General features: G+C 36.5%; 1 protein-coding gene across 1 annotated transcript; it reads left to right on the forward strand.

The window, feature by feature from the left end:
• Window positions 1-3,378: 3,378 nt before the first annotated feature.
• On the forward strand, window positions 3,379-16,195 carry LOC113117788 (adhesion G-protein coupled receptor G2-like). Its single transcript, XM_026286708.1, has 16 exons — window positions 3,379-3,441; window positions 3,619-3,717; window positions 3,812-3,955; window positions 4,291-4,332; window positions 5,432-5,506; window positions 5,718-5,877; window positions 5,944-6,106; window positions 6,176-6,316; window positions 9,468-9,581; window positions 9,655-9,691; window positions 9,805-9,908; window positions 13,822-13,952; window positions 14,037-14,302; window positions 14,727-14,802; window positions 14,882-15,165; window positions 15,342-16,195. Exons 2-16 carry the CDS (start codon window positions 3,687-3,689, stop codon window positions 15,476-15,478), a joined length of 1,905 nt encoding a protein of 634 aa, XP_026142493.1. The 5' UTR covers window positions 3,379-3,441; window positions 3,619-3,686; the 3' UTR covers window positions 15,479-16,195.
• The last annotated feature ends 435 nt before the right edge of the window (window positions 16,196-16,630 follow it).

A 16,630-nucleotide genomic window follows, 5' to 3' on the forward strand; every position in this document is an offset into this window, starting at 1 on the left:
GGTGACTGATGGTATCTCTGCTGCCTATGAGGCGTGCAGCTTTGTCAGCTTTGACTCTAGGAGTGCTCATGCTCTTTCTACCAGAGGAATGATGTCATCTCAGGCTCTGTTTAGAGAGAACATCATTGATGGATATTTTTTTGATGGCAGGGTGGTCCTCTCCACATACTATATCAGATTTTTTGGTTTGGAGGTGAGGAAGGCACTTAGTGCCTGTTTTTCATACGTCGCTAACTCAGTTAACCAGATTTGATTGTTGACGATTTGGCATGATCTTGAATTGGTTGGTTCTTTAAAGCCTATCCCGGAGTTACTGTCAAGTATGTTAGCTTAAACCTGTTTGGTTTATTTAATGTAAACATTAGATTAGATTGTATATTTTTAAGCAGAATTAATACTTAAAGTTTGTCCTCTACGAACGCTACTTTATAACAAGATTATCCTACTGATCCAGGGGCAATAATTTCAAATAATATTCATTTAAAAATGTATTTAAAGATAATATAATAATGTTGAGTAGTTTTTAATAGACACAGCCAGTTTTATTAACTGAAAATTTATTAGACATAAAATAATGATTTGATAATTTAATTAGAGTCTTACACACAAGCTATACAGATAATGTAGAGTCGTGAATTAATTTGAGTAATGACAGGAGTGGCTTGACAAAGTTCATTAATGTTTTTGTTGTTGTTGTTGTTGTTGTTTATCTGTTTATGTATTTTGGTTTGCTTGGCTGTTTCCTAATAAAAGTCCAGAAGTTTGTCAAGTTTTTCGTCAGGTGACTTTTTTAATTATATGTCATTATGTTGCTGTCTTGTTGCCAGCCAATCACTGCATTGCACCCATGTACACACAATTATCTCAGATAACTCAATCCAGCCAAACTAATCATCAACAACAGGTGCGTTTGAAGAACTGAATTAGCCAGATCCTGATTAGCATGATGATATCAACGTGGATGGGACATTTCATCTCGGATGTAATAAGTGACATCAAAGAACAGGCACCTGTGCCATCATTTATCAACAGTGTGTATGCATAGATGTGTGCGTAAGAATATTTTTACAGAAAATGAGGGGTTTACCAACTTGTGCTTATACGCAGAGGTGGAAAGTAAAGAAATTACATTTACTCGCGTTACTGTAATTGAGTAGTTTTTCTTGCATACTTTTTTAAAAGTAATGTTTAGTCTGTTCTATTCGCCGTGGGAGTTTTACGCATTCATTCTTTGTGTTTACATTCCTCCACAAGCAAACATGAGCTCAGCTTTTAAAAAACTAGCCGATCAGATCCAATCCCTCACATCCAAGTTAGTCCATCTTTTTTTTTTTCTCCATTCTGTCACCGATGGAGTTTCGGTTCCTTGTCGCTGTTGCCTCTGGCTTGCTTAGTTGGGGTCACTTCATCTACAGCGATATATCATTGACTTGATTGCAAATAAATGCACAGACACTATTTAACTGAACAGAGATGACATCACTGAATTCAATGATGAACTGCCTTTAACTGTCATTTTGCATTATTGAGACACTGTTTTCCTAATGAATGTTGTTCAGTTGTTTGACGCAATTTATTTTGTTTAAAACGCTATATAAATAAAGGTGATTGATTGATTGATTGAACTTTTGCCATCTGGCCGGCGCTTCAGAGCCGCCCATACCAGGACAGTCAGGCACGAGAACAGTTTCTTCCCCAGGCAATCTACCTCGTGAACAGTTTAATGTTCCCCACTTCTGCAATTCAATGCAATATCCTTATATTTATTTGTTACCACCTCCATCCTAGTACATCCCTGGATCTCACTCTATTATATTCCACTATCATATATAACACAACTGTTCATACAAATTAGAATTTTTTTTTTCTTTATTTTGTAATATTGTCACAAGTACAGTGCCAATGTTAAATCAGCAAGTGTTTTAATAACATATGCTCACTGTAGAAATGTGTTTTGGAGAAATTTCTGAGGATCAGTTATATACACCTGTGCATCAAATGCTTCAAATTCGCTTATTTGCTATTCAGTGATGACAAACTGAGTTTCCACACATTCAGAATGGTTTATTTTTTATTTGTATTTTGGTGTGTTTAGTTATTCTGCATTGATCAGTGTATGCAGTCATTTGGCGTCTCTCCCTGTGGTCTTGTTTGCTACAGTAGATTTATTTGCACTTATTTGTTAAAGTTGCTGTATAATTATGTTTACGTACTTCTAAGAAGTGATTTTTAAGCCATAAAGAATATCTGCAGTGACATTTTTGCTAAGTATTTATAGATTGTGAGAGGAAGGGGGCCTTGGATTAAACAAGGTTTCAGATTAAAATAATTTTATATAGCCTATTTTATGACCCTAAAAGGCTCATTTTTATTGAAATCTCTCAAAACAAATGACACATATCTGTTGATTGTTACTAAAAACTTGAAGAAGGATTTTATTCAAATTAAACTGTATATGTCTGGTATGATCTAGTATTACTGCTGTTTGATTTGTTGGGTGTTATAATCATCCATGTGAGATTGTGTGCGTGTCAGAGAGACTCAAACAACACAATCTTATTTAGAAGACATATTTACATCTTCAGGATTACAGTAATGTACCACACCTGTGGATTCAGACATTTGCATGATTATTTGATAAGCTTACTCATATCCACCCACATGAACGTGAAACTGGAGTGCTTTACAGTAAGGGACACAAACTGATTGTTTTAAGACACATGATATTTTCTGCATCTACATCATATTAGACATCCAATAATTTACTTTTTAAATAGCATCTTAAAATTTATATTATTAATATTTATTTATTTTGTTATCTGTGAACAAAGATTACTTGATGAACTAGATCTGACTGTAACTAGATACTGAAATTCTCAGTTAACGCCCTTATAAACATGATTTGCATGTTTTCAGATGAACTGTATCTCAGTGTCCAGTGGCTCTGAGCTGTGGTTTATAATCAAACAGCTTCATCTGAAGACACATCAAGCTCTCTCAACTCTTGGACTGTGCACTATATCTGAAGAATGCAGTAAGAAGATTATTTAAGATTTATTAGCTCCATCTGAAGAAAACTTAAACACGTGTCTCTATCAGGCCACTGTCTCTGGGAATTATGTCTCAACCAAAGCAGAATTTTCTGTGGCTGATGTTCGTCTGTTGTTCAATGTGCCAGATAAGTATGTTGCTTCAAAAATACATTTATAAACAAAGAGAAATATATGCTATAGAATATGCTGTTAGGTGAACATTAGAAAAATTTAATTGTAAGATAAAATAATTTGATAAAGATTGATTGTAAGTAATATAAAGTGTTAAATCATGTCCTACATCATTATATAAAAGTCTAATAATGTTGTGTTTGTGCAGCCTGCTCAGAAAAACTGAAAATCAGCATCGATGTGACCAATCATTGTTTCTCGAACCCAGCGTTTCCAGGTAACTTTTTTTACGTTTAAAATTTCTTTGTAATAACCTGTGAAATATAACAGCAGTTTCAGAGTGGAAATGTTTTCTGTGCATGTGTGAATACTGCAGATGTATTATCTGAAAGCACTTATTATCTGAAAGTGATGAATGATAAACTCAACGAGTTAATTTCTGTTTTTCTTTCAGTCATAGCACTGACGTGTCAATCACATTATAACCGTAACCCTAAACCGAACATAGATAATTTGTACATAATGGATGTCAAACTAAACCTCTCTTCTCAAGGTAAAACCTGCTTATATTTAACTTATAACCCTTTATTGTGTTCAAAGCTCTTTAAAAATTATCATCTAATGTAAAATGTTTTCTCTGCTTTCAGGACAATGCAAAACATACAGTTTCAGACTAACAGTTCAAGAGCAGAAAAAAGAAGTCAGATTGAAAGAGATGGTCAAAGACATAGATCAGTCATTTCTGCTAAAAGAAAATAATTGTCAGCGATTAGAATCCTTGAATCCAAAAGGTGTGTGTTTTGCTAAAGCAGACCCAGTGTTAGTGTTGAAAGATTAAGTATTGTTGCCGGGGTTTTTTTATCACACACACACACACACACACACACACACACACAACACACACACACACACACACACACAACACACACACACATAAAAAACTTTTCATAAACTTTTGTTTGTTTGATTTTTAAAGACCCTAAAGCATGAAAGTATATATTATATATTTGCACAGTGTTTGTAAGTAAGTTCCTGAGTTTGGAAAAGCAGATCATGATACAACAAAAAATTATTTTATATTAGATTTTTTGAGTGTTATAATAATTTTGTCTCTTCCCTTCATCAGCTCTGACTTGCCAGAATCAGCGGGGCAATGGAAACGGTGGAAGTAAGAGATTCTTTTTAATTCCCTGGTTTTATCTTGTGTTTTTTATGTTTTTTAGGAGTTTTGAAAGCATTCAGAGGCATCTGCTCTCTATAGCTCTCATGGTACTTGGATGTAAAACATTGATTGGTCTGTACAGCACCATTTCTAGCCAAACAACCTATACAAAACAACCTACGAACATATATAGATTGGTGACAAACATGATGCAGATCAAAAACTCACTGCATTACATAGATTAAAGATTATATATAATCAGTTATATACTCATAAAATTCAGGATATTAGGGCAAAAAAACTCCCCTTTTATCTCATATTTATATCATAAGATATAGTTAAGCAATATCACACAAGTGATGTTTTTGCCCAAACATGTAATATTGATTTCATTAGTATTGCTTATTTTTACATGATATTGCCTGTTTTTGCTCAGTTTTGCCAACAAAACTATTACATAATAGGGATGCAACGAATGTTGGACAACAACGAACATTTGTCTGACAATAGAAAAAAAATCTATCCTCTCTTTCGATTTTCAGACGAACAAGAATAAATTGTACCGAACAATGAAATTTCAGTCAACACCACTTTCATCAAAGTATGTTTATTACAATAAAAGCCTAAAGTTAATGTTGGTGGTATGATTCCCTTCTGGGCGAATTTCACGCACCCGTCCACATGTCCATTTTTATATTTGCAATAGTGATAAATTTGTAAATCACTAGTTTTGATTCTAAACATCTTATATAAAACACATGACAATTGCTGAAATAGTATCAGGGAAAATGGCTCTCAGATCAATACAGTATCTCAGACAAAAATGTGTCAATAGCACTAGGAACATTTTAACTGGAGCACAGCTAGCTTTACTCTGACTGGAACTACTTAAACAAATATTCTGAAAAATTACCAATCTGTGGTCAGACAGGTATTGTAAATTGTATTAAACATTGGTATCTCACAATAGGTTTTAACTCTTTAATGTTTTATTCCTGTTGGTCCTTTATTACCTTCCATGCTGTTCTATGCACAGATGCAGAAATCTTTATTTCAAATCAGACATTGAATATTTATGTTCAATTATGTGTCATGGTCTCTTCAGGTTGTTTGGAAATCCCCTCTGTTGACCCTGGAAAGCAATGTAGAGGGGCTACATATGATGATAATATCTGCAAAGGTAAGTCTATCTTTTCAGTAGTTGTTTCAGTTAAATTCACATCACAACACAGCATTTCTCTAATTATTAGTCTGTGTTGTATACCATTAATAAATAACTAATAATTTAAAATAAATAAATTTGTGACCTGTGATGCAATGTGTTTATAATTCTGTTTGTAGATTTATAAATAAGCAACATCACTTTAATCTAATTTATTTCTGTGTTGAAGAAAGCAAAAGAAGCAGTTACGTTCTGCGTTTCATCAAAAGTGAATGGATGTGTGTGAACTGTTCAACCAGTGCTCTCACTGTCACTCCACAACCACATGATGACATTTACAATATCTCTGTTCAAGATTATGATGGATATATTGATCCCTCAGAAGCATCGTAAGTGTGTGATTATCTGTGACTTTGAATGGACTATTACACAAAGTAATTAAATCATTTTTGCAGAGACTATATGAATAAAATGGAGTCTAAGATTGAAGAGATTGAAACAAACAAGACAAGCAAAGCAGGGATTGTCATGGGGGATGTTATTGGTCTTCTTCATGTGCAAGCCAAAAATACAGAAACCAAAGACATATGCTACTCTTCAGATGAGGACATTATAAACGTAAGACTTCAGAAACATTAAACCATGATATGAATCTTTATTTATCATGCTAATTCTTCTTTTTCACAGGATGTTGATTGTGAAAGTTACCTGAAGGCAGGTTTTTCCTGGTCTGTAAAGATTTCCAGTGAGGCTTTTAATAAATCACGACAGGAAAACAATGGAAGCGCCTTTCTTGGAATTCTGCAATTCTATGATATGAGAAATAAGGTACAACTCAAGCTAAAAATTATATCTTTGTGTGTTCACTGCTCTGTGTGTGTGCACTTTGGATGGCTTAAATGCAGAGCACGAATTCTGAGTATGGGTCACCATACTTGGCTGTATGTCACTCCACTTTTCACTTTATTAGGGATGGAACGATACATGTATTCATACCAAATCTCGGTTCAGTGCATGAGGCCTTACAACGAATACAGGCAATTCACCCCCAAATCCAGAAGGGGGCACCTGCAGCAGTGTAATACTGTTTAATAACCGCACGCCAGCAAAATAACAGCGAACAGAAAAACAAAGCCCACTAGACAGTGACCATGTGCTGATTCTAAACGCGTCTATCATAGACTGACAAATGAGTAACATATACTTTTTCTTGCGCACTCTACTGTTTGCGAAATGCATTTTGTGCTTGAGTATCCTACCTATCTCATTCGTCAGATGTCCTACCTATTATTTATTATGTAAATTATAGGCTTTGTTGTACTTCAGTTGCGTTCCAAAGGTGACACAGAGGCGGGCGGGGTTTGGTTCACTGTATTTTATTTTGATAAAGTACCAACTGCGCTGTCATTGCTGAAACTGATGTGTTTTGTGTGTGTGTGTGTGTGTGTGTGTGTGTGTGTGTGTGCACCGGCACAATGTTCCTTATAAACTGTTTCCTTATACCAGCAGAATATACTTTAAACAGTTGTTGTCTTATTAATAATACATCCCTGTATAAAGGTTTTCTTTTATTTGTGTACACTCATAATGAAAACAAAACCTTGTGCTTTTGTAAAATAAAGAAAACAAATAGGATGTTTCTTTCTGCCATTTCGGTTTCCTTTTTGTGAAGAAATTAAGCGTGACACAAAACTTACTGAATCTCAGCGTATAAAGGCCACGTTATGTGTCGTTACGTTACTTTATGTGTTTTTTTTCCCTTGTTTATATATATATATATATATATATATATATATATATATATATATATATATATACATAACAATGTAATAATATTTAGTATTTTTACATCTAGACTACTGTCTATTCAAAATATTTTTTTCTTGTTGCACCGAAATCATATTGCACCGTGACCCCCAAACCAAGGTAGGTACCAAACCATGACTTTGTGTACCATCCCACCCCTAAAAGCTATATAATGCTTACAAAAAAACATCTTAAAATATAAATGGAAGTACACTTAGCATCAAGCCACATTTGAAAATGTTATTATAAATGTATTTCCTTAAAGCCCACTTTAAACCATCATTGAGTGTTTGTAATAACTTCTGATTGTGATCTATAGTTGATTTTTATTCCATAAAAGGTAGACATGCACTCTTTGTAGGCTATGTTTAATAATGCCATACTGCTTATTGTCATAAACATCCTTTACTGTTATAAAACTACCATGAGCTGCATATAAAACACATATGAATCATATAATTGTGAATCATCCCATTGACTGCCAAGTAAATTACACTGTCAAGGTAAGTATGAAAGACATCATCAGACTAGTCCATCTGCCATCAGTGGTTTAACCATAACATTATGAAGTGACAAGGATCCTTTTTGTACGCAAAGAAAATAAAAATAGCGACTTTATTCAACAATTTGTTTCAGTGTGTCTCTACCGCATCACCATAACACCATGCTCTTCTGTGTTCTCTTCAAGACTGCATGATTTTCAACGTAGTTGAAACGTAGTTCTTTTCACTATTTTGGCCAGCATCAGAATCACCGACAGGTCCAGATATTTAGCATGTCGTGGCCTAGTGGTTAGAGAGATTGAATCCTAACCCTAGGGTTGTGGGTTTGAGTCTCGAGCTGGCAATAACAAGACTGAGATGCCCTTGAGCAAGGCACTGAACCCCCAGCTGCTCCCCGGGCGCCGCAGCATAAATGGCTGCCCACTGCTCTGGGTGTGTGTTCACAGTGTGTGTGGGTTCACTGCTGTGTGTGTGCACTTTGGATGGCTTAAATGCAGAGCACGAATTCTGAGTATGGGTCACCATACTTGGCTGTATGTCACTTTCACTTGCGTAAAAGAGCACCGATTTGCCTGTGATTTCATGCATTTCAGTTATTTAGATATTTATATTTGCTTTAGTCTTCACCATAGCACCAAATCATTAATACTTAAAGATTTAATGAGCTATTTATTTTCAAACTTTAACATTTATTTTTCTTTTAATCTAACCAAAAACATAGCCTATCTACTGATTCGTTATTGTTCTTCGGTAACACTTAACAGGTTTCATTAACATTAGTTAACTACATTAGTAGTTAACATGGAATAACAATGACTACATTTATTAATTTAAGTTCATGTTAATTTTTTAGATATTTCACATTTGTAACCCACTTTAATTTATTTTAACAAATGTGGCCAAAGTGTTACCTATTGTTCTTTCTGTGTTACCTATCTTTTGCACTCTAATCTTAAAACACTTGTTTACATTATAGTTTTGTGTATGTTTTTTAATACTCTTTCTTTAGTAAAATAAATTTCATAAAGTCATTTACCATGTTAGGGGGACTTTTATACTTTTTTCACTTACTAAATTATATTTTGTGATAAAACCAAATACTGTAACAAAAGCTTCAACAACTATTGTGAAAATGTTATACCGCCACATACCTAATGTACAATTTAATAGGACTATAAATACTGTAATTACATAATTAGTCTGTTAAATAGAGTCTGAAGCAAAATTTCCTAAAGCCAACGGCCACTAATGTTATGTTTTTGTCATTTTAAATAAAGGAGTTAATGTTTAAGTATTATTGTTATTTTTTATCGACTTGTTATTGAGTACTTTTAGTGGATACTGCATCCAATATTAGATTTTTGGTATCATGACATCCCTACTTTAAACATTTTAAATAACATTTGCAGTATAGTTCACCCAAAAAATAAAATTCCGCCATCATTATATTTTGTGGAACACAAAGCAAACTTTTAAAAATAAATTAATGTACAAATTGTTAGTTATTATTGTTTTATTATTAATTTGATTTGAACATGTTCTAGTGAAAACATAATAGCATACAAGACATTTTTGGTCAACTGTTATTTTGACAAATGTTTCACAATCTATTGTATCTGTAATTGTATCTGATTAATGATTTTGCAATTCATATATGTTTCTTGATTTAGAATGAAACTCAAAACTACACCATTTTGAACAATGAGGTTTATGGAATAACGATGAAGGCCAAAATCTCCAACCTTACAGATACTATTGACATGTTCTTTACACAAAGTGATCAGGTAATAAAGGATTTGTTGCAAAATATATTACATTACACAGTGAAAGAAAAATTAAAAAATAATGTTCTTACAGGGCAGTAATGCATCCTGCGTTTCTTGGGATGGCAAAGGTAAATTAATTTATGACTGTACTGATAAGTTCCTATAGACAAACCCAATTTATTTTATATAACTAATTTGTATTATTCATCACTGTCCTTTTTTTTTTTTTTTTTTTTTGAAGGAGAGCTTAATTGGACGACATCCGGCTGTAAGACAGAAATAATCAAAGAATCAAATACCATTAAGTGCTCCTGCTCACATCTGACGTTCTTTGCAGTGCTGATGGTGAGAACCCTGATAGCAAGTCACCAGTAAAACAATGTTAACACGTTATGTTGCCGAAAGGAACACGGAACCATGGATAAATCGCAAGAGTCTTTCTTAATCAAACACAGGGGTGAATCCAACATAGGGAACAAGAGAAATACAAGATACATACGTACACTGGTAGACCTGACAAACAAGGACTGATTAGACTAGGGCTTTTAAAGGCAGAATAATTGGGGAGGAATGAGACACACCTGGGATCAAATTAACACAGTCAGTGGGAGACAAAACTGGGTCACAGAGAGCAAAAAAAAGACAGGTCCATAGATCCATAATCTTTACATATTGCACCCCTCACGGAAGGTGCGACCTCTCATCGTAGCAGCAACAGAAGGGGAGCATGGTTTGGAATGAAGGAGGCGGCTCAGGAGGAGGACAGATATCTGGGAGGAGGACGACAATCAGAGACCATGGAGGGAGGAGCCAGGGAGAAGAGAATGGAGGGAGAAGACAAGAGGACCTTGGAGCAGGAGGAGCCCAGGCCACATCCATAACAGCGGCCCACAGGGAGCTGATTGAGGGAGGAGCCATGCATGAAGAGTGGCCGCCGACTCCAGAGGGGTGACTAACGGCGGGGGAGCAGGTGGTGGAGGAGCCCAAGGTGGAGATGAAGACCCAAAGAGCCAGGTTGATGGGGAGGATCCGGTGGTCCTAGGTGGAGCTGATGGTGCTGGCGACTGACGTATAGATGTGGAGCCAGAGCAACAGAGGACTGAGGAGGAGCTAAGGGGATGAAGGAGCCTGACGGAGCCAGAGGGACAGAGAGACAAGTAAACGCCAGAGGAGTGGAGTCCCAAGGCCCAGGATGGTCGACACCAGACCAAGTTGGATCCGGAAGGACGAGGGAGCCAGTTGGAGCTTGTGGATTGCTGGGCCACAATGGAGCGGAAGGAGCTACGAGCCATGGTGGAGTCCACGGGTCAACAAGCCAAGGCAGATTCCAGGCCTCAGAGGCTGGATGAGGAGTCAAGGGAAACTCCAGCTACAGTAACACTTGACGTTGGCAGATCAGCGGAGCACACAACACAGTGATGATGGGCTGAGGGTGAGCAGAGGGGCTGCCAGACAACAGCGGTGTAGGAGGCAGGAAAGGGAGGGATGGCAGGCATTTTTTTAGAGGAGCGGCACTGAAGGACACATTCTAGGAGTGGGCACTGGAGGATCTGAAGCCCCCTCATGGCTGGACAAGGAAGTGAAGGACAAAGAAGGACTGGACAGGACCAGCGGAGATGACGGAGAGAGGAGAGGGTGTGGTTCAATTTCCAGTTCGGATTCCCATTCAGTAAGATCTTCCTCCTTTTTGGGCCCTTATCATGCAGCAATGGCTCATCGGTCATGGAGGGCTCTGGCTCTCCATCAGCGGTGGGCTTGGGCATGCACTTGGGTCCAGAGTGGATATGCCGAGATCATACGCGGGGTAGATGGTAAGTGGCGAACCATTTCTCACCAGAGACCACTCCACAGAGGTGGCGAATTCTTCCCAAGGACCATCTTCAGATGAAAGCGCTCTGCATTTGGCTTTCAGGCTTGCATCATAGAGAGCGCAGAGTGCGTCGTTCGGGTAGCTGGTGATGTGAGCTAACCACAGGAACTGTCTGGCATGTTCCTTGAGGGATCTGCCTTCAGGCTCCAGCAGGAGGAGTAGGAATTCAGGGCAGAGGAGGGGATCCATAACACACAAAACAGAAAGACGATTAATTCAATAATTAATCCAGGTTGTCAGTTTCATGTAGAACCCTCAACTGAACTTTGTGTTTATTTTTTTCAGATAAAGTGTTGGCTATTCACTCCTCTTTTAGCTTATAGTCATCAGATCTGTCACTGTTTTCACTGGCTATTCCGGCTTCCTTTTCTTGCTTTCAAAATATTTCTTTGAGGGAACTCTTGTCACGGTTGGTAAACCGTGATCTCTGGGTTTTGCACTTTGTGGGTGAAGTCTGTGTGTTACGCGTGTGCACTGATTAGTTTGTGGGCGTCTCCGTTAATTGTCATCAGCAGCAGCTGTCACTCATTACCCTCTCTATATAATGGCTTGTCTCACGTCTTGTGTTTGCGAGAGCATTGTTTTATGTTGTTAACCGTGCTTTGCTTTCTGTTGTGTTCTGCGTTATTGGATGTCCGTGTCTTCCCCCGGAACCTCGTTCACTCTTCGCAACCACCACAAGCATCACGACTTACCTTCGGCTCGCTTCCCTGCAGTTGCTACCCTCTCCTTCTGCCAACTCACCACCGCCATCTGGATTCATCACTTCCCTCCAACCTCTCGGATTGTATTTCCTACCCAGCGTTGTTTGTGTTCCAGTTTGTTTGTTTACTATCTCTCATTAAAACTTTGTTTATACTCGCACTTGTTTCCAGCTCCTCCTTCACCCAGTCGTCACAACTCTGTGATTCAGTCAATAAGATGAAGACAACTTCACTTGATGTCATTCCTTCTGAGATTATTAAGGCCTCTTTTTCTGAAAATGGTACTTCCAGTCAGTCATCTATTAACTCGTCCCTAAATGCTGGGGTATTACCTCAAAATGTCTACTATTATATTGGAACCTAGATTTAACATTTTATAAATTTGTAATCCCACAGGGTGATAGGGCTTTTTCAGTTGCGGCCCCCCGTCTCTGGGAGCTATTGCCACTGGACATCCGCCATGTACTTTTTATTACAACCTTTAAAATGAAATTGAAAATATATCTTTATTCCCAAGCATTTTAATTGGATTTTATCTATGTTCCATTGTTTTACTGTATCATCTGTTTTATTTTATGTTTATCTTTTGATTTTGTTCAGCACTTTTGTCAGCTTTGCTGTGATAAATGTGATATATAAATAAACTTTACTTACATACTTACTTACTAAACCCTCTGAGTGGTTCCCAGTGGAGTCTGGTGGAAGACAGGGTTGTATCTTATTCCTCATCCTATTTCTTGTCTCCATTGACTGGATCATGCACAGAACCACAGCAGATAACCCTAGAGGGAACCAGTGGACTCTGTTCTCCCAACTAGATGATCTAGACTTTGCAGACGACCTTGCTATATTATACTACAAGCAAGATCACCTGCAGGAGAAAACAACTAGGCTGCACAACATTGCTCAACAGACAGGTCTTAACATCAGTTCCACCAAGATTCAAGTTATGTGCATCAATCCAACTGTAAATGCACCTATCACAGTTGATGGTAGCCCACGTGAGATGGTAGAGGAATTTTCCTACCTGGAAAGTCTAGTTGGCACTGAAAATGTAGTTGGCAAATATATTAAGGCACTTCTTGGGAAGGCTCGTAGCACTCGTAGCTAGACTCCAGCCTATCTGAAAGTCAAAACAGTACAGCCTATGAACAAAGATTAGACGGTACAACAGCAATGTAAAGTCAATCTTGTTTTATGACTCTGAATGCTGGAGAGTGGAGCAGACAATATGAGAAAGCAGTCTTCCAAAAGACATCAAAAGGTATGCACCTCAAGCTTGCACAATATCATTAACTCACTCGTCAGAATCTTCAGTAATCCTCTGCAAACTTTTGGATTGGATCCACCAGTGTTTTCTTTCTAATAAGAAAGCATCAATTAGACTCTTGAAGTGCACATGCAGAACCAAACTGGGCATAAAAAAACTGGCGTTTTAAACCACTTTTAAATAGATTTATTAAAATCACCAAGGCCCAGCTCAATACCAAGCCCACAGTGGATTAGAGCAAATTGGCTAAAGCAATTTGGTTTGGTACACCCCACTGATTGAGACACAGAGATAGATGCAGAAAAACATCTCTGTATGATCTTCTACTCATCGACTACAAATTACTGTTAGTTCAATATCACTGTCTTTACCCATGTGTGCTGAAGATCTGTGTGTTTCCTTATGTTTTCTCAGGTCCCTCCGTCTCAGGCAGATGAAATTGTCTCAGAGGAGGATCTGCAATCATTGACTTATATTACTTCTATCGGCTGCGGCATCTCCATGTTTTTTATGGCTATCGCTTTGTTCATGCATTTCCTGCTACGGTAGAATATCTTCATATATATTTAGAATTGTTTACTTTAAGAAGTTACCTAGGTTTTAAGAACAGTTATTTGTATGTTTAATAGGAAAGCCAAGTCAAATCAGGCCACGAAGATCCTGATGAACATGTTTGTAGCTTTGTGTCTACTAAATATCTCGTTTTTGTCAAACGAGAGCGTCGCTAACACAGGAGACAACGCTGCGTGTGTCTTCATAGCGCTGCTCCTGCATTACTCCATGCTGGCCTCATTCACCTGGTTCTTCATTCAAGCTCTTCATATGTACTTATGGCTCATCAGACAGAACGTCTCCATCACAAACTACATGAGGAAGATCACCGTGTTGGGCTGGGGTGAGTTAGAGCAAGAAATAAACCCATTTCAAACCATCTAGTCCAATTGTAAGAAAATATATTACACAAGTTATATGAACTAGTGTCATGATAATTTTTTGGTGTTTTCCCAATTTTATATTGTCTTCATTTTAAATGTAAAGTTTTAGTATGGCGGGGGTTAATATTTTTAAATACATGTTTTGTCTTTTTTATATCTACATAGTTTTGTTTAGTTAGTTTTTTTTTTTTACATTGCATTTTGGTTTTAATTTATCTTATAGTTATTTTAACATATCCATTTTAATTACATGAAAATGGGAAAATGTTGCTTCGGCATCTAGCTGAAATGAAACCAGTATTTTTAAGTAAAAAAAAATGTTATTATGTTTTTGGGGTTATTTTTATTTTTACTATAATGTACTTTGTCTCTTTGATTTTTCAGCATTTCCGTCTCCAATAGTCATAACTATTGCTTCCATAGGAGAATATAAAACACTAATCCTAAAAAGTTCACGAATGTAAGTTTTGTTAAATTATATGTAAATTAATAATTATGAACATTCGATTTAATAATATTTCTTTCTTTTCTAATTAAAGGTGCTGGATTACTAATAATTACATTCACTACATAGTGAACATCGGCTACTATGCTTTAGTTTTCATCTTCACGACAGGAATCTTCATCACTCTCTTAACTAGAATTGTTCAGGCCAGACGCCTAAGAGCAATTGATGGCAAGAGAAAGACGTTCAGAAAGCAGCTGATGATGGTGTTGAGTTTGTTCCTGCTCTTCGGTCTGACGTGGTCTGTGGCGTTCTTCAGTTATGGACCGATGCTCATTCCCTCATATTACATATTCACTGTGCTGAACTCATCACAGGGTGAGAAACAATCAAATTCATCAGAACCTTTGGTTTAGTAGAGCTCTACTACTTAATTTAATTAAATTTTTCAGTAAAATATTTGTAATTAATATTATATTATTAAATGTATTAATATTTGTTTACATATGGTGTTAAAAGCTGTTGAAATATTTTTTTCTCATCCTTTTATTCAGGGTTTTTCCTCTTCCTGTATTACTACCACATTCACAATGACATTGCTGGTGGTTTCTCTGATGATCCAAGAAGCTCTGGCTCCACCACAACCATGGTTCAACCCAACATGAATGGTCTGGAGAATGTCTACAATTAGCCTAATTAAGACCAAAAACCACACTGTCTCTTAGTTTCTTAGACAGATGGCAGATTACCAGAATACTAGAACGGTCATGTGTACTATAATATGCTTTACAGTTTAATATGCATGTTTAAAAATATTCTGTATGGTGATGGGGATATAATTCATAACGGGTTCGTAAGCGGGATCATGAACTTTTAAGATATTTTAAACAAATTTAACATGTACATGAACATTGTAACTGGAAGCTACTTTAAAAGTCAAAATTTTGGTGTCTGTAAGTTTAGTTTTACTGTAATTGTATTTATGAAATATGTTGTTTGACTGACCTGTGTATGTTTAAACTGTGGGTTTCACTTTATTTTGATGATGCCTTTAACACATTGTTGACTATAGGTAATGTTGCACCTACATATCTACTAACTCTCATTAGAGTGGTATTATAGTATTAGTAGACTGGTAGGTTTAGGGTTAGAATAGGTTGACATTGTGAACATGGAGAGGTACTTAAAATTAGGAGAATGTCTGTTTTGAGACCATTGACAATAAAAAGGACTCTTATGGACTCTTATTAAGCGATGGTCTAATAATCTAATGAGAGTTAGTTCACAGGAAGGTGCATTACTTACTGTCAACAATGTTAAAAAAGGACTATTAAAATTAAGTGCTAATTAATATTATTTCTTTCATTATTAGAAGGTGATGTACTAGGAGTAAAGATGTCAGTTTTCAAATAAAAGCGTTTCAGTTCAAGTTATTTTAATGAAGCTTTTATCTACAGTTTTTTTTTCGGTAAATATTTCTGACAACTAAACAAAACTAAAAACATGCGATAATTTTAATAACTTTTAACTTTTTAAAAACTAATTTTGAAAACTTGGGCAGCCGACTTGCCTCGCTGATGATGAGGAAATGGCTTTGCAGGCAGTGTTTTTGCACGAAACTGATTCATGACTAATGAAATGATTCATGATTACGCTTCTGAGGCAGCGTAACGGTTTAATGATCTACAACGAAATAGAACAAGTTTTTGTGATAACTAAACAAATATTTACTTATAATACTGATTACACAATATAAATAACATCAAAAGTGCAAAAAGTTAGTCAGAAATATAGATTTTCAGACACCATCTTAATTTTTTAGCTTAACCATCACAGAATGTAA

This window comes from Carassius auratus, chromosome 17 (genome assembly GCF_003368295.1).
Source record: "Carassius auratus strain Wakin chromosome 17, ASM336829v1, whole genome shotgun sequence".
Lineage (NCBI taxonomy): Eukaryota > Metazoa > Chordata > Actinopteri > Cypriniformes > Cyprinidae > Carassius > Carassius auratus.